The 19,982-nt window shown below is 44.1% G+C and overlaps 1 protein-coding gene across 1 annotated transcript in view; it reads left to right on the forward strand.

Moving 5' to 3' along the window:
• Window positions 1-19,498, forward strand: part of CAMK1D (calcium/calmodulin dependent protein kinase ID) — a gene marked incomplete at its 5' end in the record, with an annotated part of 217,542 nt that extends 198,044 nt beyond the window's left edge. The window contains 5 exons of the mRNA XM_080636284.1: window positions 1,116-1,228; window positions 3,290-3,368; window positions 13,134-13,221; window positions 14,578-14,716; window positions 18,420-19,498. Coding sequence (XP_080492410.1) covers window positions 1,116-1,228; window positions 3,290-3,368; window positions 13,134-13,221; window positions 14,578-14,716; window positions 18,420-18,541 — 541 coding nt within the window. The 3' untranslated portion in view covers window positions 18,542-19,498. The remainder of the gene's footprint in view (window positions 1-1,115; window positions 1,229-3,289; window positions 3,369-13,133; window positions 13,222-14,577; window positions 14,717-18,419) is intronic.
• Window positions 19,499-19,982: the final 484 nt, after the last annotated feature.

Here is a 19,982-nt window from a genome sequence, read left to right on the forward strand (position 1 = left end):
TCTGGCACTTATCAAGATTAGTATTAAAGTTTGAGGAAGGGGGATCTTTGCTGGCATGTCTGTACAGAGAGGGCGTGAAGCATCAGCTGGACATGAGGGATCTCCAATACATGAGTTTTATTGCTGTGTTTCCTTAACACAGTGCTGGATCTGGTTTTCCCATGACTGTAGGAGCCCTACGTTGTCCAAGTGACTATCTTGCTCTTTGCAGTACTGGGAGGATGCATCCTAGAGTGTTTTAGCTCACACTTGGCAAACGTTCAATGTCCTGTTTGTCCTGGGGCTAGGTGTCCCGAGAAATCTGATTATAAATGCTGAAAACCAGGACAGGACTGGTGTTAGCCACAGGCAAGATAGGCAATTAGATGTGTGCAGCAAAATCACTTGCAAAAGTGAGAAAAGGAGAGGCTCTCCATGTGCCTCTGTGGCAGCAGCAGGTCCATGTGTAGCCCATGAAGGCTCTTCCGCAGAGGTGGAGTGACTCCCAGACACCATCCTTGTTGTGCCTGGGGATGCAGAGCCCAGCAAAACCTGCAGATGTATCCTGCCCTCTGTCGGATAGCTCTGTGGGGCTCCTTGTCCTGCTTCTCACCAGCTATTCCTCCCCAAGAAGTCCATGCAGGTGTCCAGTGGCTCCCCAGTTGCCCAGCAAACATTCCTATACAGCTGTGGTCTCTTGCACAATGTTGAGATCATGGGTTGTGCTCCAGGCCAGCCTGATGCCACTGGTGCTCTGTGGGTGTAGCTCATGAAAGCTCCTCTTACTACTTGTATAGGAGAGGACGGAAGGCCTCCTGGCTGTGTAATATAGCTGCTCCTCTGGCTAAATACCCAAAAGCATGCAGAGGCAGGCCAGGATATCTGCATGAGTCAGTGTAGGACCAACAGCACCAGGTTACCATGCAGAATTCCAATTTGTGCAGGATAGGGGTAATTTTCAGAAGTAGGTTTACACATCCCTGGACAAAACTCTGTCATGGTAGAACTTGCCTGCTTGAAAACTGATTGGGACAAGTCTTAAACAAGAGTTTCTCCTCCTTCTCCCTTCCCCTTTCTCACCTTCTTGGCAGAGACAGATCCAAGGGTCACATCTCTCTTTTCTTGTTCTCCATTAGGCTCTGTGGGTATCCCCCTTTCTATGACGAAAATGACTCCAAACTCTTTGAGCAGATCCTTAAGGCAGAGTATGAGTTTGACTCTCCGTATTGGGATGACATCTCTGAGTCTGGTAAGAAGCTACTGCTCATTTAATTGCAACAACCATGCATGCATGTATGCCTGTTGCAGATCTTCTCTGCGTGTGAGAATGCACCATCCACCATCTGTGGAGCTTCTTTTAACTAAAAACTACTGAGAATGTACATTTCTTTCAGCTGGAATAGTTTTGCAGGAGAACAAATTAAGTACCATTTTGTCCAGCCCCATGCAAAGCACTAAACATAGCTGGAATAGAAGATGAAGATAGCAGGAGACTGCCAAGAAGACAAAGCAGTTTAATTTCTGCATCATATCCGAATAAAAACCAGGTGGTTTATGTGTCATTAATAATAAGGTGGCAAACTAGTCTGGATCTGTTACTGACGCTGCACTGCAGGTCCAAAGCAAGTTTGCAGTGTATACAGCAAAGAACCCAAGAAATTAATGGCTTCCAAATGAAGCAGGTAAGCACATTCAGAAACTGGGATTGCTGTCTACGTGGTTGGATCCAGATAGTTGCCCATGTGCTTGCCCAGTGCAGAAGACATGTGGCCAGTACCTTAAAAGAGCCAACAGGAAATCTGGAGAGGGACATTTTACAAGGGCCTATGGGGACAGGACAAGGGCAAAGGCTTTAAACTGACAGAGGGTAGGTTTAGATTAGACATTAGGAAGAAATTCTTAACTATGAGGGTGCTGAGGTGCTAGCACAGGATGCCCAGAGAAGCTGTGGCTGCCCCATCCCTGGGCCAGGTTGGACAGGGATTGGAGCAACCTGCTCTAGTGGAAGGTGTCCCTGCCCATGGCAGGGGGTTGGAGCTGGAAAAGCTTTAAGGTCCCTTCCAACCCAAACCATTCTATGATTCTATGAACCCATAGGGCCTGCCTGCCCTGGCTCTTGTCTGTCAGAGAGGCAGATATACCAACCTGTTACAGGCAAATGTGCGTATACAAGCTTCTGGCTCCAGCATGGCCCATTATCTACCAGCATCGCTATTTGTAAGTGGCAGCAGGGGCATGTTCAGCATTGCACCCTGCATGTGCCACTGATGTGCTGTGTGGTATCCAAGAGGTCACACAAGCTCAGTGTCCTTGCTTTGTTCAACCCGTGGGTATGTCTGTCATTTCATACAGAAGAAATGAATTCTAGGAGTATTTTACCATATAGAAATATCCCTAAAAATGTAGTTTTCTGATGCATTAATACTACTGATTAAGGCAGGGGAGATATAAAACACAGTGTTTCATTTTAAAGAAGATTATATATCCTGTTATCTCTGCATAGAACAACATTTCATGCTGCTTGCATCTGTTGTCCAGATATCGCGTGATGGATTGCCTATAATTATATGTGATGAGAAGTGTTTTTAAGCCCATAAGGGATTTCAGAGAAAGTATGAAGGTCTGCTGGCAGACCCCTTTGCATGTTGGGGCAAAGTCCATCACCTTCATCAGCACAAAGATTTTCCTCCCATATTTGGCTTTGCTGTGGCTCTTTCAGCAGCTCTTTCCTGCAACTACTGGATGCATGCCATGCTGCAATCTCCCTTCCTTCCATTAGAGTGCCGATTAAAAACACACTACCTCATGCTCAAGGGAGTCCATTTTCCTCAGTAACTTGTTTTTAAATCTGCAGCATGTCCTTGCAGCTGCCAATGCGTGCAATTGCTTGGAGTGAGCAATGAGAAGTGCCTCTTATTGTGGTGTTCTCCTTGCCTTTCCCACTCTTTACCAGCATCTCCAACAGCTGTGGCCATATTCAGACCACAAATATGGTCAGAGGCAGTTGGCTGACCAGGGAGCTGGGAGCTGGCAGGCTTGTACTCTGCTGACTCTGTATTATCCATCTCACTCCTAAATATACCTGCAGGCGTAGATGCCTTCAGCTTTCATCTGCCATACTAAATAGCCTGGATTTTGTCCTAAGTCAGTTCGGTTATATCTGTGCTAATAAATGACAAATGACTCAGGGCTATTTCCTGGTGCTGTGACCAGATGGCACTTGGTAGCCTGATCAGTGCTGTTGGCTGGTCATATGGCAGCAGAACTGGGCACCAAACCTATTGCTTTAAATTATTCTCTTTTTTCACAGCTAAAGACTTCATTCGGAATTTGATGGAGAAGGACCCTAATAAAAGATACACCTGTGAGCAAGCAGCACGGCACCCTTGGTAAGCAATAGTCTGCTGTGTGAAACTCTTCACAGCAGAGAGCATCATTCTGCATTCATGGGTGGAAGTGATTTTTCTGTCACGTAGTATGCTAACATCCACTAAATAACTATGGGCTTTTATTCTTGCAACCGCCACCTTTGTCCTCCAGATTTTCCTGGGAAACCATGATGGAGTTTAATCTCATGCACCAACCTGTTGAGTCTCTGTACCACAATTCAGTGAAATGCTGAATTACCTATGTTGACTGTAATGGAGCAGTGGGATATGCCAAAATGGTTGAAGCCAGAAATCATATTTTGGAGCAAAAGGTCCAAGTCTGCAGATGTGCAGCAAGCTGGGTATCAACCTGCTCCTGAGGTCCTTGCTAAAGTAATGTCAGAGCACTTAAGAGCACCCCGTGAAGTAGGAAGTCCTCATCTGTGCTCCACAGGTGATAGTACATCTCCTTACGGTAAGGGGCTGGTTTCACATGCTGTTATTCTCTCCTGTTGAATGGGAGAGATAGGAAACCCTAAAGGGGAATAAGCTGAGTCTGAATTGAGCATAGCAATGCTCTCTCTCTGCAGGGACTGCAGAAAAGTATGCGATCTTACTGTATTTGTAATTTAGACCTTAGCTAAGTGCTTTAAATCAAATGGTGCCTTTGCACATAGATGACTTCACCTAAGTTACCCAAGGATTATGTAGCTGAAGCAAGAGTGGCTTGTGTACTTTTGACCAACCCTGAGTGACTGAGTATCACCCCACACTACCAGCTGCACCTGCGAATGGGCTCTGGATGTAAGTCTTTTAGAGAGGGATCATTATATATGAAACTTGATATTATTTTGGTTGTTATAATAGTGGCAACAGAAAGGAATCAATGGCACGACCTTTTCACCCCAGGTGTGCATTAGACTGTGATTTTATGTTATCACAGTTACCACAAATACCATTTCCTTTCTGGAGCTTCTGGAGTGCTGGCTGGATAAAAGCATTAGGCTGTGCATTTTCAGGGCAACAGGTTTTCTTTAGTGTCCATAGCCTCTCAGAAAAGCAACTGGACCAGAGTCATATCTAGCTCTACAGCCTCATGGACGTTAAAACCATCTTTGTGATGCAATTTGAGCACAGAGATAAGCCTCAAGTAGTGTAGTTGAGTATAAAGTGAAGGGTAAGAAAAGCACAGGCATAGAAATTGTCAGTGTGTTCTAAGATAGCACTACTTTCTGCTGGGATTTGGAGACATTTGTTTGGAGGATGGAGTCTCCATCCCTTTGAGGCTGGGGAGATGTATTAGCAGGGCTCTTGTCATCTCTGCTTCCTTGACAGACGTGGGTTTTGGATACACTCCTCAACCTTTCTGTCCATGAAGGGACAGAACTTGGTACCCAGCTTAAAATTGTATTAAATTTCAAAGCAGAGTAAAACTTAACGTCTGTAGCTCTAGAACAAGTGCTTTGGTGTGGCTTCAAAGGAGTTTAGGCTTCTCTCTCTGACGCTCACTGGTTTGTCTTGTCTCATTGCTGCTTTCAGTCCTGGGACTAGATGTAAATCCTCTCATGGGTTTTTATCATTCTGGCTTGCTGATGAATTACCCCATCATTAATTAGTGATTTGACACTCATGAAGGTGTTCAGTAAGTAATGACTACACAAGTGGTAGAAATACAGTAAAATGGCACTGATTTCTTCATAGTGGGAATGGTGTACCCCTGTCTGACTGCAGGCTGTCACTATGATTACAAATTAGGCTGAAGATAAGATTTAGGCTCAGCCTTTAACAATTAAAAAGTTTTAGGAAAGGCTTGTGATGCAGAATGCAATGTAAGTCATTAAGAAAGACAAGGTTCTTGCTTTTCATCCCCCATGCCAATGACAATGAGCAACAAAAAAGATGTTTTTTAGCTGCATCAGTGCCTGGCATCAATACAAATGAGAGATGAGAAGTCAAGGCCAGGGCCTGCCCTTTTCCATTGTCCCATCAATAACTGCATTGTCTGTGTGACAAAAAGGAAATCTGGGAAATGAAATCCAGGTTTCATGAGATGAAACAAAAAAAAACCTAACCCCAACAACTGAAGACATTTCTAAATGATACTGACCTGAGCCTCAGGAAATTAAACAAATTACAACAGTCAGCATTAGAAATACAGAATAAACAACGGGAATGCAACTCCCAGCAGAGAATGAGGTGACCATTTGTAGAACTCAGAGGCAGATTTTTCCAAAGCCTTACATCCAAGATACACAAAACGTTAAGCATCCTGCTCTTGGCCCCACTACATCTGTGTTGGTTGCTGGAGTGCAACAAAGAAACGTGGCACTTGTGACACACATGGCTTCTGGGCCCTTCTAAAGGAACAAAATGATAAAAAGTGTTTTCATTCCCCTTTTTCTTCCTTTCATTTGCATGTCATGGCCAGGAGCCAATGGAAACTCACAGACTGCTCCGTAATTCTTTATACTTTCTACAAAATCTAATCTTCCATTTAAAAACAACTCCCCCAAAAAGGGTTTTCCCCCATTTCTGTGGCAGGGGATTGTCTTTTGCTGGCCTGACTTTGCAAGGCAGCGGTTCATATGCAGGGCTACCTCCCAGCCATGTAAAGCACGGGTCAGCCTTGAAGTGCCAGACATGCAAATGGCACTGCAGTAGGGAGCCTTAAGATATTGATCATGTCTCCAATTCACATCCCAAATCCAACTCTCTTCAAAGCAGTGACAGTTTGTGCCACTGGATTAAAGAATGACAGTTGTCCAGTGAAAGCAAAGTGAAGGTTTCCAAAGATAAAGCTTCAGATCTGCTTCTGTCCTCCCTAGTATGCTCTTGAACAAAATTCAAATGTCTCATTCCCCCGTGCTCTGAAAGGCTTCCTATAACACCAGTATTGTAGTTATCGATGTCTCTGGAGAGCAGTGCAGTGATTTTTTTGGAGGGTTTGGGTCCCATAGTGATACATGCCATTTTGGATAATCAGTGCTACTCACCTGGATATTATCTGTTATTTTAGAGTTAGTGACAGGATCTCCTTTTGCCAAGCCATTGCTCAAGAAATGTTTTCCACCCAGATTGCTTATGCCAGGAAATATTGAGGTTTTTACTGCTTCTGTCTCATTCTAGCCGTTATATCTGTTGCAATGACATCCTCCTGTTTGAAGGAGAGGAAGGCCTTTTTGGTAGAGCAGGAAGACGGCTCTGTGCTTCTTCTCAATGGTCAGCTACAGTGTCAAGTAGCACTCAATGGCATCTCATAGAGGGGTCTGCACAAACTGGTTCTGTAGATCAAGATAACTGGAGAAGCATCTTTGAACCCTAGAGTTTTCATGAAGTGAAATCCTGATTCCACTGAGGTTAATGGGAGTTTTGCCACTGAGTTGGGGATTGTCTCCCTGTCTCACCCTCAGAACAGAGAACATCTACCCAAGTCATTGGTACTGTGCAAATGGTAGATAAACATAGAATAGTTTGACTTGGAAGGGACCTTAAAGCTCATCCAGTTCCACCCCCTTGCCACGGGCAGGGACACCTTCCACTAAAGCAAGTTGTTCAAGGCCCATCCAGCCTGGCCTTGAACACTGCCAGTGACTTTGTGTAGTGACATTTTCCAGCTTTCCCTTTTCCTTCCTCCTGTGAAATCTGCCCCTGCAGTATCAGATTATTGGGATCAGCCACAGATTAGAAAGAAATCTATCAAATTCTGAGTACTTAACACATACATGTTAATCACAATCTTACTGTGATAAAAGTAGTTAACTGCATGACAATTTGTTGTTTCAACATGTAACATTTGTGAAAACCAAACTGATTCCAAAACATACCTCTTATTTTAATTACCATGTTTCTATTAAAACTTCCAAACAAGGCTTGCAAGAACTGGATTTTGCAGGATGTTACTGTTGTGCCTTTAAGGTTAATAATCTCTTTGAATTTTGGGAAACTGCTCTCAAATAGCCGGTTATTCACATGATGAAATGTTTGTACAGGATCAGACCCTAAAAAAAGTAAATACTTCTTCCCAATGGCCTACTTTTCTGGGCTGTGTCTGCTCCCCACATGCTTGCATTTACGTGATGTTTTGCTATTTATAATCAAAAGACCTTGGCAGGGGGACGGTATGTTAAACTTGGAGTTGGCGGAAAAGGAGGCTAATAATTGCAGTGAAGTATTGTAGTGGAAACAGTACAATGTGTAAGACTTGTTGGTATAATGATTACACCCCGGCCTGTACAATCTGTCCATTTATACAGATTTCTCCAGTTGAATATACAGGTGACTTATGCTTTCCATTGGAAAAGTTATTTACTTTATAGCATATTTTTCACTGATGTTTGCACTGTTTATGGTGTGTTGCAGAAGTGCAATGTTCTGCTTAGTTGTTCCACTGTGACTTTTCAAAAAGGACGTGGAAAATGAAGGTAACAAAAGAGTGGGGTAATTTTGCTGCAGCTTGATACATTTTAATGTTTCCCTAGCTTGTATTGATAACAGCAATTAAGTTTATTAAATATATTGCCTTGTGAGAACCCACATCCTGTTTAGGGCAGTTACTCAGATTGCAGTGATTAAGGGCAAGCAGCAGAAAGCTGGGGACCTGTTTTTTCCATACCTATAGGATCACACTGTGCTCCCTGTCAGGTCAAGCTGGGTTCTACAGCCCCAAATTCAGCCTCCACACTCAGGTCAAGAGGAGAGAAAACAGTTCTGGGAGGGTGAGGGGAAAGTCCAACAGTTAGGAAGCCAGTGTAGGAATTAGGTGTTCCATGAATTTTTTTGCTCTGTCACACATTACCCAAGTGACCTTAAATAGGATTTAGAGCTGTGTGCTGAAGCTCATTACGGCATCAAAGGCAACTTGGGACATCTAAAGTAAAGGGTATTGTATGTATTGTCTCCCTGTAGACTGTAAAGGGGAAAAGGAGATTGTGGCACTTAAATTAGACACTTGTGTCCGCAGGTATAAGTGTGGCCTTCACCTTTCCCCACTGCTTGTGCAGGGGGAGAGCAGATACTTGGGACGTGCCAACATCCATCCCGCCTACGCCAAAGAATCACAAAGCTTTGGCAAGGATTGAGCCTCTGAAAATTGTGACCATGACCCTGGGTGTTTATTATGTGCCAGAGAGCGTGAGCCAGATAATAATTTCCACCCAGGGAAAGAACATGGTTTACAAAGAGCTCAGTTCTCAGACGATGTTGTTTGAAGTGTGAAAAGGGCTTCCTGAAGGGAACTGCTGATGTTTACAACATTAAATCAAACTCTTATCGAGCTTGTCCCTGCACTCTATTTATTTTGGAGCATCACTGATAGAGTATGTGCGTGTGTATATTTATGCACATGCATGTGGGGTGTGTGTATATATATATGTGTGTGTGTGTGTATGTATAGAAGAGTTACGATCCTCCGGCATCATCCATTACAGCTAACTCCATGTTTCCTGTCATCATGCTTGAGAGTATTTCCAAGCACTGTTTGGCCAGCACAACGTTTGAGTTTGCTGCCTTCAGTATGAATGTTCAGAAATAATGGTAGAGGAGGGACTTTGTTGGAGATTCCTCTCAAAGCTTAGAATTAGTATGGTAATACTAATGCATTAATAAATCGCTGTGATCGCTTTGAACCCAGATAGAAAGTTATAATAAATTAGATACTATGAAATAATATATGATCATTAGATTAGATGCCTCCCACATGCAGGGCTAGATTTCTTGTGGTTATTAATGAGAAATACTCTTCTTAGCTTCAGTGGAAGTATTTGTGGTGGAGAGTTGTTAGATTGTGGCTCTTGGTATCCAATTCTGTGTGTTGAGACACATATATTTACAACTGGCTGAAAAACCAGCTTCAACATGAAGTTCCCCAGACCATTGTTAAGATGTCGCTGCTTTCACGTGCTGCAAAATGGGAACCCAGAGAGAAAAAAACCAGGTTCCAGTTGGGTTCATCAGTCCTTGCTTGGTTCTGGATGATGCTCAGCATGATAGTGAATCGTGCATTATTCTGATCTGTTTAATTTTAGGTTTGTAGATGTGTGTGGTAGGTAGAAGTAGTATCTCTTACTGGCCAACTGGTATAGTTGGTAAAAACAAGCTTCCAAGCTGACAGTTATCTTCCAAGTTAAGTGGAAAGCCAAGAACTGTTGCTCAGGGTTTGGATAGATATGCATAAGTTTGATCATCTCTGAAACAGAAGGTGGCTGTTTCTCATGAAAAATGGAGCTGATTCCTGAAGGAGAAGGGTATGTTGTCCAGGGGAGGGAGTTTAAAAAGAAAGTTGCTAACTTTTTGTTGCCCTAAAAGGAAAATCAAGATGGTTTATAGCCTGTGGACTTGGAGAATTAGAGACAGGTGGAAGGATGATCGTGACATGCTCTAAAACCAGTATCTCTATTAAATTTCATGCATTATCTTCTCAGCATGGGAACTGGAGTTTGTGATTAAATACCTTCAGTGTAGATGTGATAATGCTCATGATACCCATCTCGGGGTAGGTTTGTGTGCCCAAAAGCTTATCTCAGTTTTCAAACTCTACCAGTCGATGTATAGAAGATATGACTTATACCTGCTCACCTCCACCTCTCTTGCCTCTGTCCTTGAAGCACCACATCTCCAGCAAAACATCAATGGCAAATGAATGTTAACATTTCTTCTGTTTTCCCAGAAGCAAAACTACACTATAAACACTATAAAACTGCAAGTATTTTATGTAAGTTCCAAGATCCTACAAGTGCAAAATACAGTATAAAAGCACAGTCTTCCTGATACAGCATTGCATCATTAACAGGACAGTTCTTCAAAGGTGGCTTCCCACAGCCAGCTTGGGCAGCTGGGGCTGTGCTTTAAGCCACACTGTTTGTCATACCAGCATGTGTTTGAATGGATTCTGCTGCACTAAATTAGCCCCAATTATGTTATTTTGCTCTTATTAAAAACTAGCATCTGCAAGGTGCTAACACTGCTGAAGAGATATTAGATGTAGGATGGACCCCACCACTGTAGCATCTGAAGGCTTCACAGGGTGTCTGTCCATCTCATTCTTAACTAAACCAGTACTGTCCTGCCTATTTGGGAAACACCAAGACTTTTTTTCTGGGATTATGAGAATTGCATAGTGAACATAGAGTTAGTGGAGGAAGAAGGCAGTTTGTGAACCACTGGAACCAGCAGTTTCTTATAGAAACCATCAGCATTTCAGAAAATGATCCCTAAAACATCTAGCCTGTATTTGAGCTACACACCCAGTGAAAAGTTTCATATAGCAAAAATGCATTTGCAAGTATGGAGACTGACAGGAAAGGTCTTCTGGAAGAGCTGGCAAGGGTATCATGCCCCAAGAACTTGTTCTGTCCCTGTTTCCAAAATAGAATTTGACAAGTGGGAAACTTGATCTGTGCTTTTACAGCTTGTTAACCAACTTGTTCATAAAGCCAAATGCTTCATTTGCTTTGGAGGGAAAATGTTCTTTGCAAATGTAAGTAAATTTTCTCTTTGCAGTTGGTCTGTTTGATCAGTTACTAAATGGATGCTCTGGCTTGTAGCTGTGCGCGTATTAAGTGTTTGTCTTAGTTTTCATCTGCAGATCTGTAGTATGATGGTCAGTGCTCCCAGATGGTATGTGCTGAGGACATCTGCCTTCATGGAGGAGCTGTTCTTGGGCAGAGCATAGTGTTCATGGCATTTTGGACTAGCACTCTGCATTCCCACTGGGAAACTCTGCTAGGGCCTGTCTGCACTGAACATGATGCTTAACCTAGATGCTGCCTCACAAGAATTTACTGCCTGCCTCCAGTGGGAAATCCAGACCAATTTATCTTACTGTCAGTTAGAGAGGAGATCAGAGGGAATCCTTTTTGAAGCAAGAACTGAAGATCTCCCAGTTTTCTGTCAAACACCTCCTCATTTCCATCAACAGCATAGGGACCCAAGAGAGAATGTCAAGTGCCATTTAGGAGCCATGCTTTGCTCATGGTACCAGTTCTTCTGTCTACTTGACATAGAGGTTGTGTAGTGGTGGTGGTTAGACAAACAGTTGGAGGTGGGCTACCCTGAATGAGAAACCTTGCTCCTTCCTGCCCACAATCCTGCAGGCTCTAGTACTCTTGAATAACTCAACTCTCAGTTGCAACAGGATAGGATTAGTGGCTCTCCACTGTTGGGAGATAGCAGTTTAGTCCCTCTTCTTCCCAAAAGTAGTTCCTCTCATCTCTCTGACATCCTGGGTGAGTTTTGCCAGCAGGAAGGAGGAGAGCAATTTGAGAAGACTGGTCCCAGATACCACTTGTTAGATGTGCCATTGACACAAAGGTAGAAAAAGCTGCATGTCCTTTGAAGAACAGGATTATAGTTTGGAATGATCTTCACAAAATGAAAAGAATGTCTGCAATTCAGGGGACACATAAATGGAAATGGCAGGCTGTGGTATGTAAGCAAAGTTTCATCTTTGAAGAAACACAAAGCAATGCTGCCATTCTGCTGCCTTAGTTGGAAAACAACGAACAGTTTAAGTACTGCCCTCTAAGGAAGATGTGGACTAGCTGGAGAAAGTCCAGAGGAGCTCAGTAGATCAGAGGATTAGGAAATATGAGTTATGAAGAAACAGTGAAAGACTCAGTTTGTTTAGTCTAGAGAAGAGAAGATGGACAGAAGACATGATAACAGTCTTCAAATATGTGAAAGGATGCTTCAAAGACAAAGAATAAACTATTTTCCATGTCTTCTGCGAGATAGTGGGGCACTGGAATAGGTTGCCTGAGGAGTCTCTGTCTTTTGGAGATCTTCAAGGACTAGTTAGGCAAATATTTCTCAGAATTATTTTGACAGAGCTGGGGGCAGAGGGGAAGAACGAGGTAACCACTGTGTCCCCCACATCCTCTGATTATTTTATTGGAGGTCCCCAGGCTGGGAAACTCTGTTCTTAACGGATTATTCAATTTCTTATAGTTTTTTATTGCTAAGGGACATTGGTTTTCTACACTGTGGATAAAAAATTGATCTCTGAAAACATCACATACAACATAAAATGTAATCTTTATTACTGACATCACCCAAGTTAGGTAGCATTACCCCAGCACACAGTGCAAAATCAGTTCACTATGATGCTTACTCTTCCAACAGATTTCATGCCTTGAGGAGTTAAATGAAACAGTAAAATTCCCTTGAAATAATCATGTTAGTGGAGATTTGAATATGTCTTTATCTGTTAAAGAAACTATACAGTATCTGTCAAGTTTTTAGGTTGTTGTTCACCTTCAGCTATTTGTGCTGCCTGTGCTGCTGCTGTAGTGACCGTCCGTGTATCTGCTTTACTGTAAATCTACAACAATCATGATGAATGGCTATGTATATTGTAGGGTGGCAGGAAAATCTCCAGTGCAAACAGAAATCAGACAGGTTGGAGTGGCTCTGGAAGCTGCTGCACGGCTGAGGCTAAAAGTAGTCCCAGCCTGTTGATGTTAAATCCTCAGATGTAAAGAAAAAAAGCAGGTAGAATGTTTTCATCTAGGGTTGTAATGGTGATAGAAAGCAGCCACGCACCAACAGAATAAGGTTGTACCTCTTTGTAGCTGCCAGACCTACAAGCCTTATCTATATTTGCTTTTATTGCCCCAGATTTTCCACCACTGCTGCCAGCAGAGACAGTGGTGGGAAGTTTGAGCCCTCACGTGAACGAAATCATCATCCCTGAAGGAGAAATCACACCTATGGCGAGCATTCTAGGTTGAGGAGAAGAAAAAGAAAGAGAGCAAAATATGGCTTACGATTTGTCTGGTCTGTTCATTTCAGGATTGCCGGGGATACAGCGCTCAACAAAAACATCCATGAGTCGGTCAGTGCTCAGATCCGGAAGAACTTTGCAAAAAGCAAATGGAGAGTAAGTAACACATCCTCAGGGATGACACTTAGACACACAACTCTGCTAATGCAGCAGCCATACAACCACCCCTTTAGCACGCTAGTGTGTGTGTGGCCCAAAATTTTGGTCAAAATACTCAGCCCAGACTTAAGTTGCGTGGTCCTACAGGGGATAAGAAAGATGGGGAGACACTTTTTAGCAGGGTTTGTTGTGATAGGATGAGGGGTGATGGTTTTAAACTGAAAGAGGGGAGATTCAAATTGGACGTGAGGAAGAAATTCTTCGCAATGAGGGTGGTGAAACGCTGGCGCAGGTTGCCCCGAGGGGTGGTGGATGCACCATCCCTGAGAAATTCAAGGCCAGGCTGGACGTGGTTCTGGGCAACCTGATCTAGTTGAAGATGTCCATGATCATTGCAGTGGCGTTGGACTGGATGACCTTCGAAGGTTCCTTCCAAGCTAAACTGTTCTATGATTCTATATAAAGACAATGAGATAATGGGGCTGCTAAATCACTCATGGTTATATGTGGAGTTGGGGTCAGCACCACAGGACACATGAAGCAATGCAGACCCCCCTATGTGTTGGTGCGGCACAGAATGTGTTGAATATAACTTTCAGCATATATGTAGGCAGCAGCATCCCAGCCGAGTGCTAGAAGGGACAACTGGGAGCAGGACCAGAGCAGAAATGTGTATGGTTTGATATTGCTGTTTCTAGCTTAGAAACTAGAAATTAGGAAAAGTTTAAAACATAGAATCATAGAATCACAGATTGGTTTTGGTTGGAAGGACCTTAAAGCTCATCCAATTCCAACCCCTGCCACGGGCAGGGACACCTTCCACTAGAGCAGGTTGCTCCAAGCCCCTGTGTCCAACCTGGCCTTGAACACTGCCAGGGATGGGGCAGCCACAGCTTCTCTGGGCACCCTGTGCCAGCGCCTCAGCACCCTCACAGGGAAGAACTTCCTAATTTCTGATCTAAATCTTCACTCTGGCAGGTTAAAGCCATTCCTCTTGTCCTGTCCCTACATGCCCTTGTAAAAAGTCCCTCTCCAGGTTTCTTGTAGGCCCCCTTTAGGAACTGGAAGACTGTTACAAGGTCTCCCTGGACCCTTCTCTTCTTGAGGCTGATCAGGCCCAGCTCTCAGCCTGTCTCCAGAGCAGAGCTGCTCCAGCCTTCAGAGCATCTTCATGGCCCTCTCAAACAGGTCCACATCCCTCTCGTGTTGGGGGTCCTAGAGCTGAACACCAGGGGAAGAATAATCAGATGATGTGCTCATTCGCTTCTGACAGCCCTGATCAGCCAGCAGAGGAGAAGCAGCCCTTCCACCTCCCATGTTATTATCCTTTCTGTCTTGTTCTTTTCTCTCCAGCAAGCGTTTAATGCCACAGCTGTCGTGCGGCACATGAGGCGGTTACACCTCGGCAGCAGCCTGGACAGCGCCAGCGCCAGCGTCTCCAGCACCCTCAGCCTTGCCGCGCCGCTTCCCGACGCAGCCACACGGAAAGATTGTGAGTAACCAACATCCTGGGAAAGCTCCCAAGGAAATTCACAGGATACCCGTTTTCCCCCTTTGACCCCCAGGCTGCAGTCCTCACTGCCAGTTGGTTTGGCTTTGTGCAAGCAGGTGTTTAAATCAGGGCTGAAAAGGAATGGAGGCCTTCAATTTTAGCTGGCCAAAAGTTTATGCACTAAAAAAATACAAAGTTTTAGCTGCTTTTAGTTTTTAGAGAAAGAAGAAAGGCTTTCACTTGGGAAAAAGACCCAGAAAAAGAAGTTGTGTATTTGGCTGAAAACTGAAAAAGTTTACTCAAACTGTTTATGCTTGAGTTTCCAGTATTATGATAAGACATTTTTTCCTGTAAAAATTGGCTCATTTTCCATTTCTGTTTACTATGGAGGAGACTGATCCTGCCAGGCTGAGCCCGCCTAAGCTCCTGTACGAAGAGGCTCATTTGTCTGAGTGGGACTCAGGCTCTGTACACCACAACGGGACTTGGCCTCCTGCCTTGTTTGTTATATGGTGTAGTTGAGATGTGCAAGCTGCCCGATGGACTCAGATGCTTGGGATATATGTTTTTTCTGGAGGCCAGGGAAGGAGACATAAGGGATCATATGGAAAATAGAAATGTGTCCTTTGCAATGAAGCCTGTGTAACATCTGGCTTCTGAGCATTTCTTTTATTTCTTTCCATCCATTTGTAGACATTTGCATATCAAGAAATGGAGTGATGTGGACTTTACAATTAGAGGAGATTATTTTAAGGTGCAGCAACAAAAAGGAATGCTAATAGCATATGGAGTTGGAAGTCAGTACTTGCTTCGATGGGGACTGAAGTGGTCATTTTGTTACTGCACTATTCTGGAGCTGACAGCACACACTATTCAAGAAGGAGTTTGGATAGTGCTGCCTCTCCCCCACCTCTTGCCAATCTCTGCTCTTTGATGAGGACATGCCACCAGCTGCAGTCTCCACAGCTCTTTATGGAAGCTATGGTTTCTCTTCCTATCATGGTCACAGTTGGGGTAGGATCTGCCTTCCGGGTGCTGCACAAGATGTTTTTGCCAGCCTGTGCTGTAGCTGAGCCAGAGGAGAGCCCCTTCCCTCTGCATCCTGGGCCTGATGGGGATTCATGCCCAGTGCCAAATCCTACAGCTGCTGCAAAAAAAGCATCACTGTGCTCTTGGCACACATCTGGCACCTTCAAAGGAGTGATGCAGTGCTGACCAGTCACAAAGCACTTCCAACCATGCAATGCAGCAATGTAGAAAACCCTTTACAGAAGAGAACCATGACTTTATTTTAGTTCCTACTGCAGTATGGCTAAGCTGGACCCCAGTTAGGTCTAGAGCATCTGATGGCATGCTTTGCTGTTAGACTAGTGGGTGATTAATCTCCATCCATCCGTTTGATTAATCTCAAATGGTGTTAATTAATAGCACTGATTAGTATGAAAAGTAATGGAAAAACATCTGTGAACAAGAAGGGTGAGAACAGAGCAAAGTGTGTTGAACCACTACAGAATCCAGCAGGTCTCTGTACAGAACCCAACCGTATTTTGCACTGATGGAGACATCAGCAAGCATAGAAAGGGTAAAACCAAATGTGTTAAGATAAGTTTTCTCATGTCAGAAACATGAGGCAGAAAAGTATCGAAAGATTTCCAAGCATCCCAGGTTAAGACCAGCTTGGCAGACAATACAGAAGAGCTTCCCTTCCTTAAAGTAGTCAGAGTTAGGAGATGCTGGAGCCTTAGAGAAGTAGTGAGGAGAGCTGGCAGCAAATACAGGAGTGACATTAAGAGGGAGCTGACATATCAAATGCAGTCCACCAAATACCTCCTGCTGAGAGGATTCTGAGGTCTCTGTCCTGCCTCTTTCTTTCTCAGTGGTTTTCTCTGGGGACAGATTTCTTGCACAAGATAGATCCCATGTGGCAAGTTACACAAAACAGCTGTGCCACCATTACAAAATATAATGCTGCCTAATGTTATTAATAGGCATTTAGTGAGCTCTCCAAATCATTTCAGATGCAGTAATTTCACATCATGGAAGACAATTAAATACAGCTTTCGCCTGAGAGTAAGTTATGTCAGGCTGCATCCTAATTCTGTTCTCTGAATTAGGGCAAAGCAAAGATGATGCATTAGGCTGGATTATGCTACCTGTCAAGAAACTCTAAGTGAATGAGTCAGGAATTCTCAATTGTATTGGCCTTATTCTCTGCCTGTGCTTGGTTTGTTCTGTTAAGACATGATTGGACTGGCTAGGTTAATTACAGGACCTAGATCTCTATATTTTTTAAGGTAATAGATAAATTGCAACGTGAAGCCAAGTTGTCAAATGTCAAAACTGCTGGGAAGCAGGATGTTCGCGAGTGTAGGTACCACATAGTCAGCCCTGAGGTTGAAATGCAACCTTGAAGCATGGAAAAGTAGTTAAAGGTCATAACAAGCATCAAAAAATCCTAAGCAGTCAAGGTGCCATATCAAACTCCAGTCCAAGAATATATTAATGTACTTTTCATCTGCCCTTTGTTCACTAGGAAAAATTAACTGTATTTCTAATCTCTGTGAGCCTGCATCTTATCAGAGCAAGGTGACTGTGCCAGGTCTCCCCTTCAGCAGCTTTTCTTGCACCGGAGCTACCTTTGCACATCAGTGCCTTGAAGGCTGCCAAACCGCATGAAGAGCTGCACATGCTAGCAAGGTCTAAGATCATCTCTGTGGGGTCTCTACAGCTGCTGGGAGAGGGGCAGCTCACCTGCAGAAAGCTCTAGTAATGATGTATTTTATTTCTCTTCATTAATGCTGACGTGCTGGAGTAGCAGGATCTTGAATCTGTCATTCAAAACCCAGCCTACGTTGGGTTTTCAGGGGTTATGCTTTGGAGGGGGTTGGTTTTTAGAGCTGTGGTGAGGGGTCCACAGGAAGCGGACACTTTTCTATAAACATTTTATTTTTGCTAAAACCCCTTCTTTTCATAGAAAAATATCTGTAAGAAGTCTTTGATGAGTTCAAAAGGAACTGCTTGGGTAAATTATGAGTCCAGATACTCAACCTACATCAACCTACATCTCTTAGCTGGAAATCCTGGAGAAATACCAGCAAAACCTGGAGCGACATAAGCTGGCACTAGAATAATGCCCAAGTCCCACAGATTTACATTCCCTTTAGGTTTACTGGAACTCAGCAGTGAATTTGACCCACTGTACCTTTTATCAGCAGCTTTCCAGGATGCCTGGGGAATTTTCTTTAGTCCACAGTCTGTTTTCTTTAGGTCCACAGTCTGTTCGTTTAGCTAGATGGCCATGATGAGAAGTTTAATCATCTTTAGCACCCCCACAAGGAGAATTATCCTAAGCACTACAATGCTGGAGGGATTTCTGAATCCCACAACCCTTTGTCTTCAGCCCCAGAAACGTGGAATCAGTCTGGATGAACTCGTACCAAAGCTGGACATGTATTCATTGCGACATGCATACAACTGCTGGTGGTGACAGTAGGCAAATGGCCGTTGAGCTACAAGGGCAGAAGATGCCCCATGGATGTACCCAGCCAAGCCATCGCTGCGGGAAGAGCAGGAGCGCCGTCTCCAGCTGCAGTCTCCTCTGCTCTGTAGCGTGCTACAAAAGAAACTCAACTCAAACTACGAAAGAAAGCTTTCCCACCTCCAACCATAACATTTCTAACTGTGTTTCTGGCTTTCCTTTTAGGTATGTCTCCATCCACTCTCTGTAGTTTTGTTTCATCTGCTTCTTCAGGCGTTTCTGCGGTAGGAGGGGACCGGAGACCCAGACCCACCACAGTGACCACAGTGCACACAGGGAGCAAGTGAGAGCCGGGCGGTGAGGAGCGGGCAGGCAGCGGGGCTGGCAGGTTGCCCCTGCACATCCCACTCTGCGGTGCTCGCTCGGCGAAGGACTAGAAGAAAGAAGATTTTTTATGGCCATATTTTATACTGCAAATTCTGAAATGTTTCATTTATCACAAACTGCAATGACTCCAGGGGGAACGGATATAACAGTCTCTGGTGCTGTACATATATATACATATATATATAAATATATATATATATGTGAGTCTAGCGATGTTCTAACCAATGAACACTCATTCTTCTCCCCAGTGATTTACTTTTTTTCTCAGTGTAGGTAACAGTATATGTTGTATTTTTTTTTCCATTAACTACAAACATCTCAACTGGATTATTTAAATAGAGATACTTTTCTGATCATTTTTTTTTTTTTTCCTTTTAAAAAGTACTTCCAGTAATGTCCCTCCTTCCACTTTGCTGGAGGATAGGCTATTTCTGTAGGTAGGAATTGACGTTACCTTTGCAACATGGGAGGATTTCAATGGCATGCCATTTCTTGCTCCTCAAATTGGGCTGTAAGTCTGTCTGGCTTCAGCAAAGCTGTTTCTGTTCACATTAAAGAACTGCTGCTTTCCCTCCCCTCCTCCTTCTTGAAAGCCATGGTGAGAGTTAAATTGCCACCAGCTGGGAGCCAGCTCATCTTTGGCCTCATTCCTGTAGTGCTGGAGATCTGCAGCACCCTTGTTTCAGCGGAGAGGCAGATACACGGTGCCAGTCAGGAGCCAACCAGAGCTGAGCAAAAGAAATGAGAGGGCACGATCTCATCCTGCAGCTCCTGTCTCCTCCGAGTCACTGTGTGTTATGGGCAGGGTGAAAGAAAAGGAAGATGTGAGGCCTAGAGTCATATTCATCCCCTGCCACTGACTCATTTGCATCCAAGATATTTAATTCACCATTCTCCTCCCAGCCTGGCCTCTGGTATGGGGCACATCCAGTCCGAGGGCTCAATGCCAGAGGTGCTGAGCACCTGCAGCTCCTCAGGGCTTTGCCTGGCATTGCTAATGCTCAGCACCTCCCAGAGAGGCCACAACTGGGTATTGAAACCAAACAGAAAAGTTTGTACCTCCATCTCTGTGTGCCTGGTTTCACCCCCAGGAGAGGGGGAATGTTTGCACCGCTCTGTGAAGCACTGGCAGCTTCTTGGATGCACAGTGCAGGATCTGGTGTAGTGTTGCTCCATCACGCCTAACGCTGTCTGAGAGCTGTCAAGGAGCACTGAGCAGGACCTCAACCAAAAGGCTCGGGTACATGCAGGGGCAGTGGTGGCACTGCATCCTCCTCCTCCTCCCTAGAAGCTCATAGACAAAAGCAAGCTCAATTTCCCTGTTAATTACTAGGTACATGCACTTCCTAGGCTCCCTGTGCTGGTGCATCGGTTAGGAACAGCCACTGTAACTGTTGTGCA

This window comes from Psittacula echo, assembly GCF_963264785.1.
Source record: "Psittacula echo genome assembly, chromosome: 1".
Classification (NCBI taxonomy): Eukaryota; Metazoa; Chordata; class Aves; order Psittaciformes; family Psittacidae; genus Psittacula; species Psittacula echo.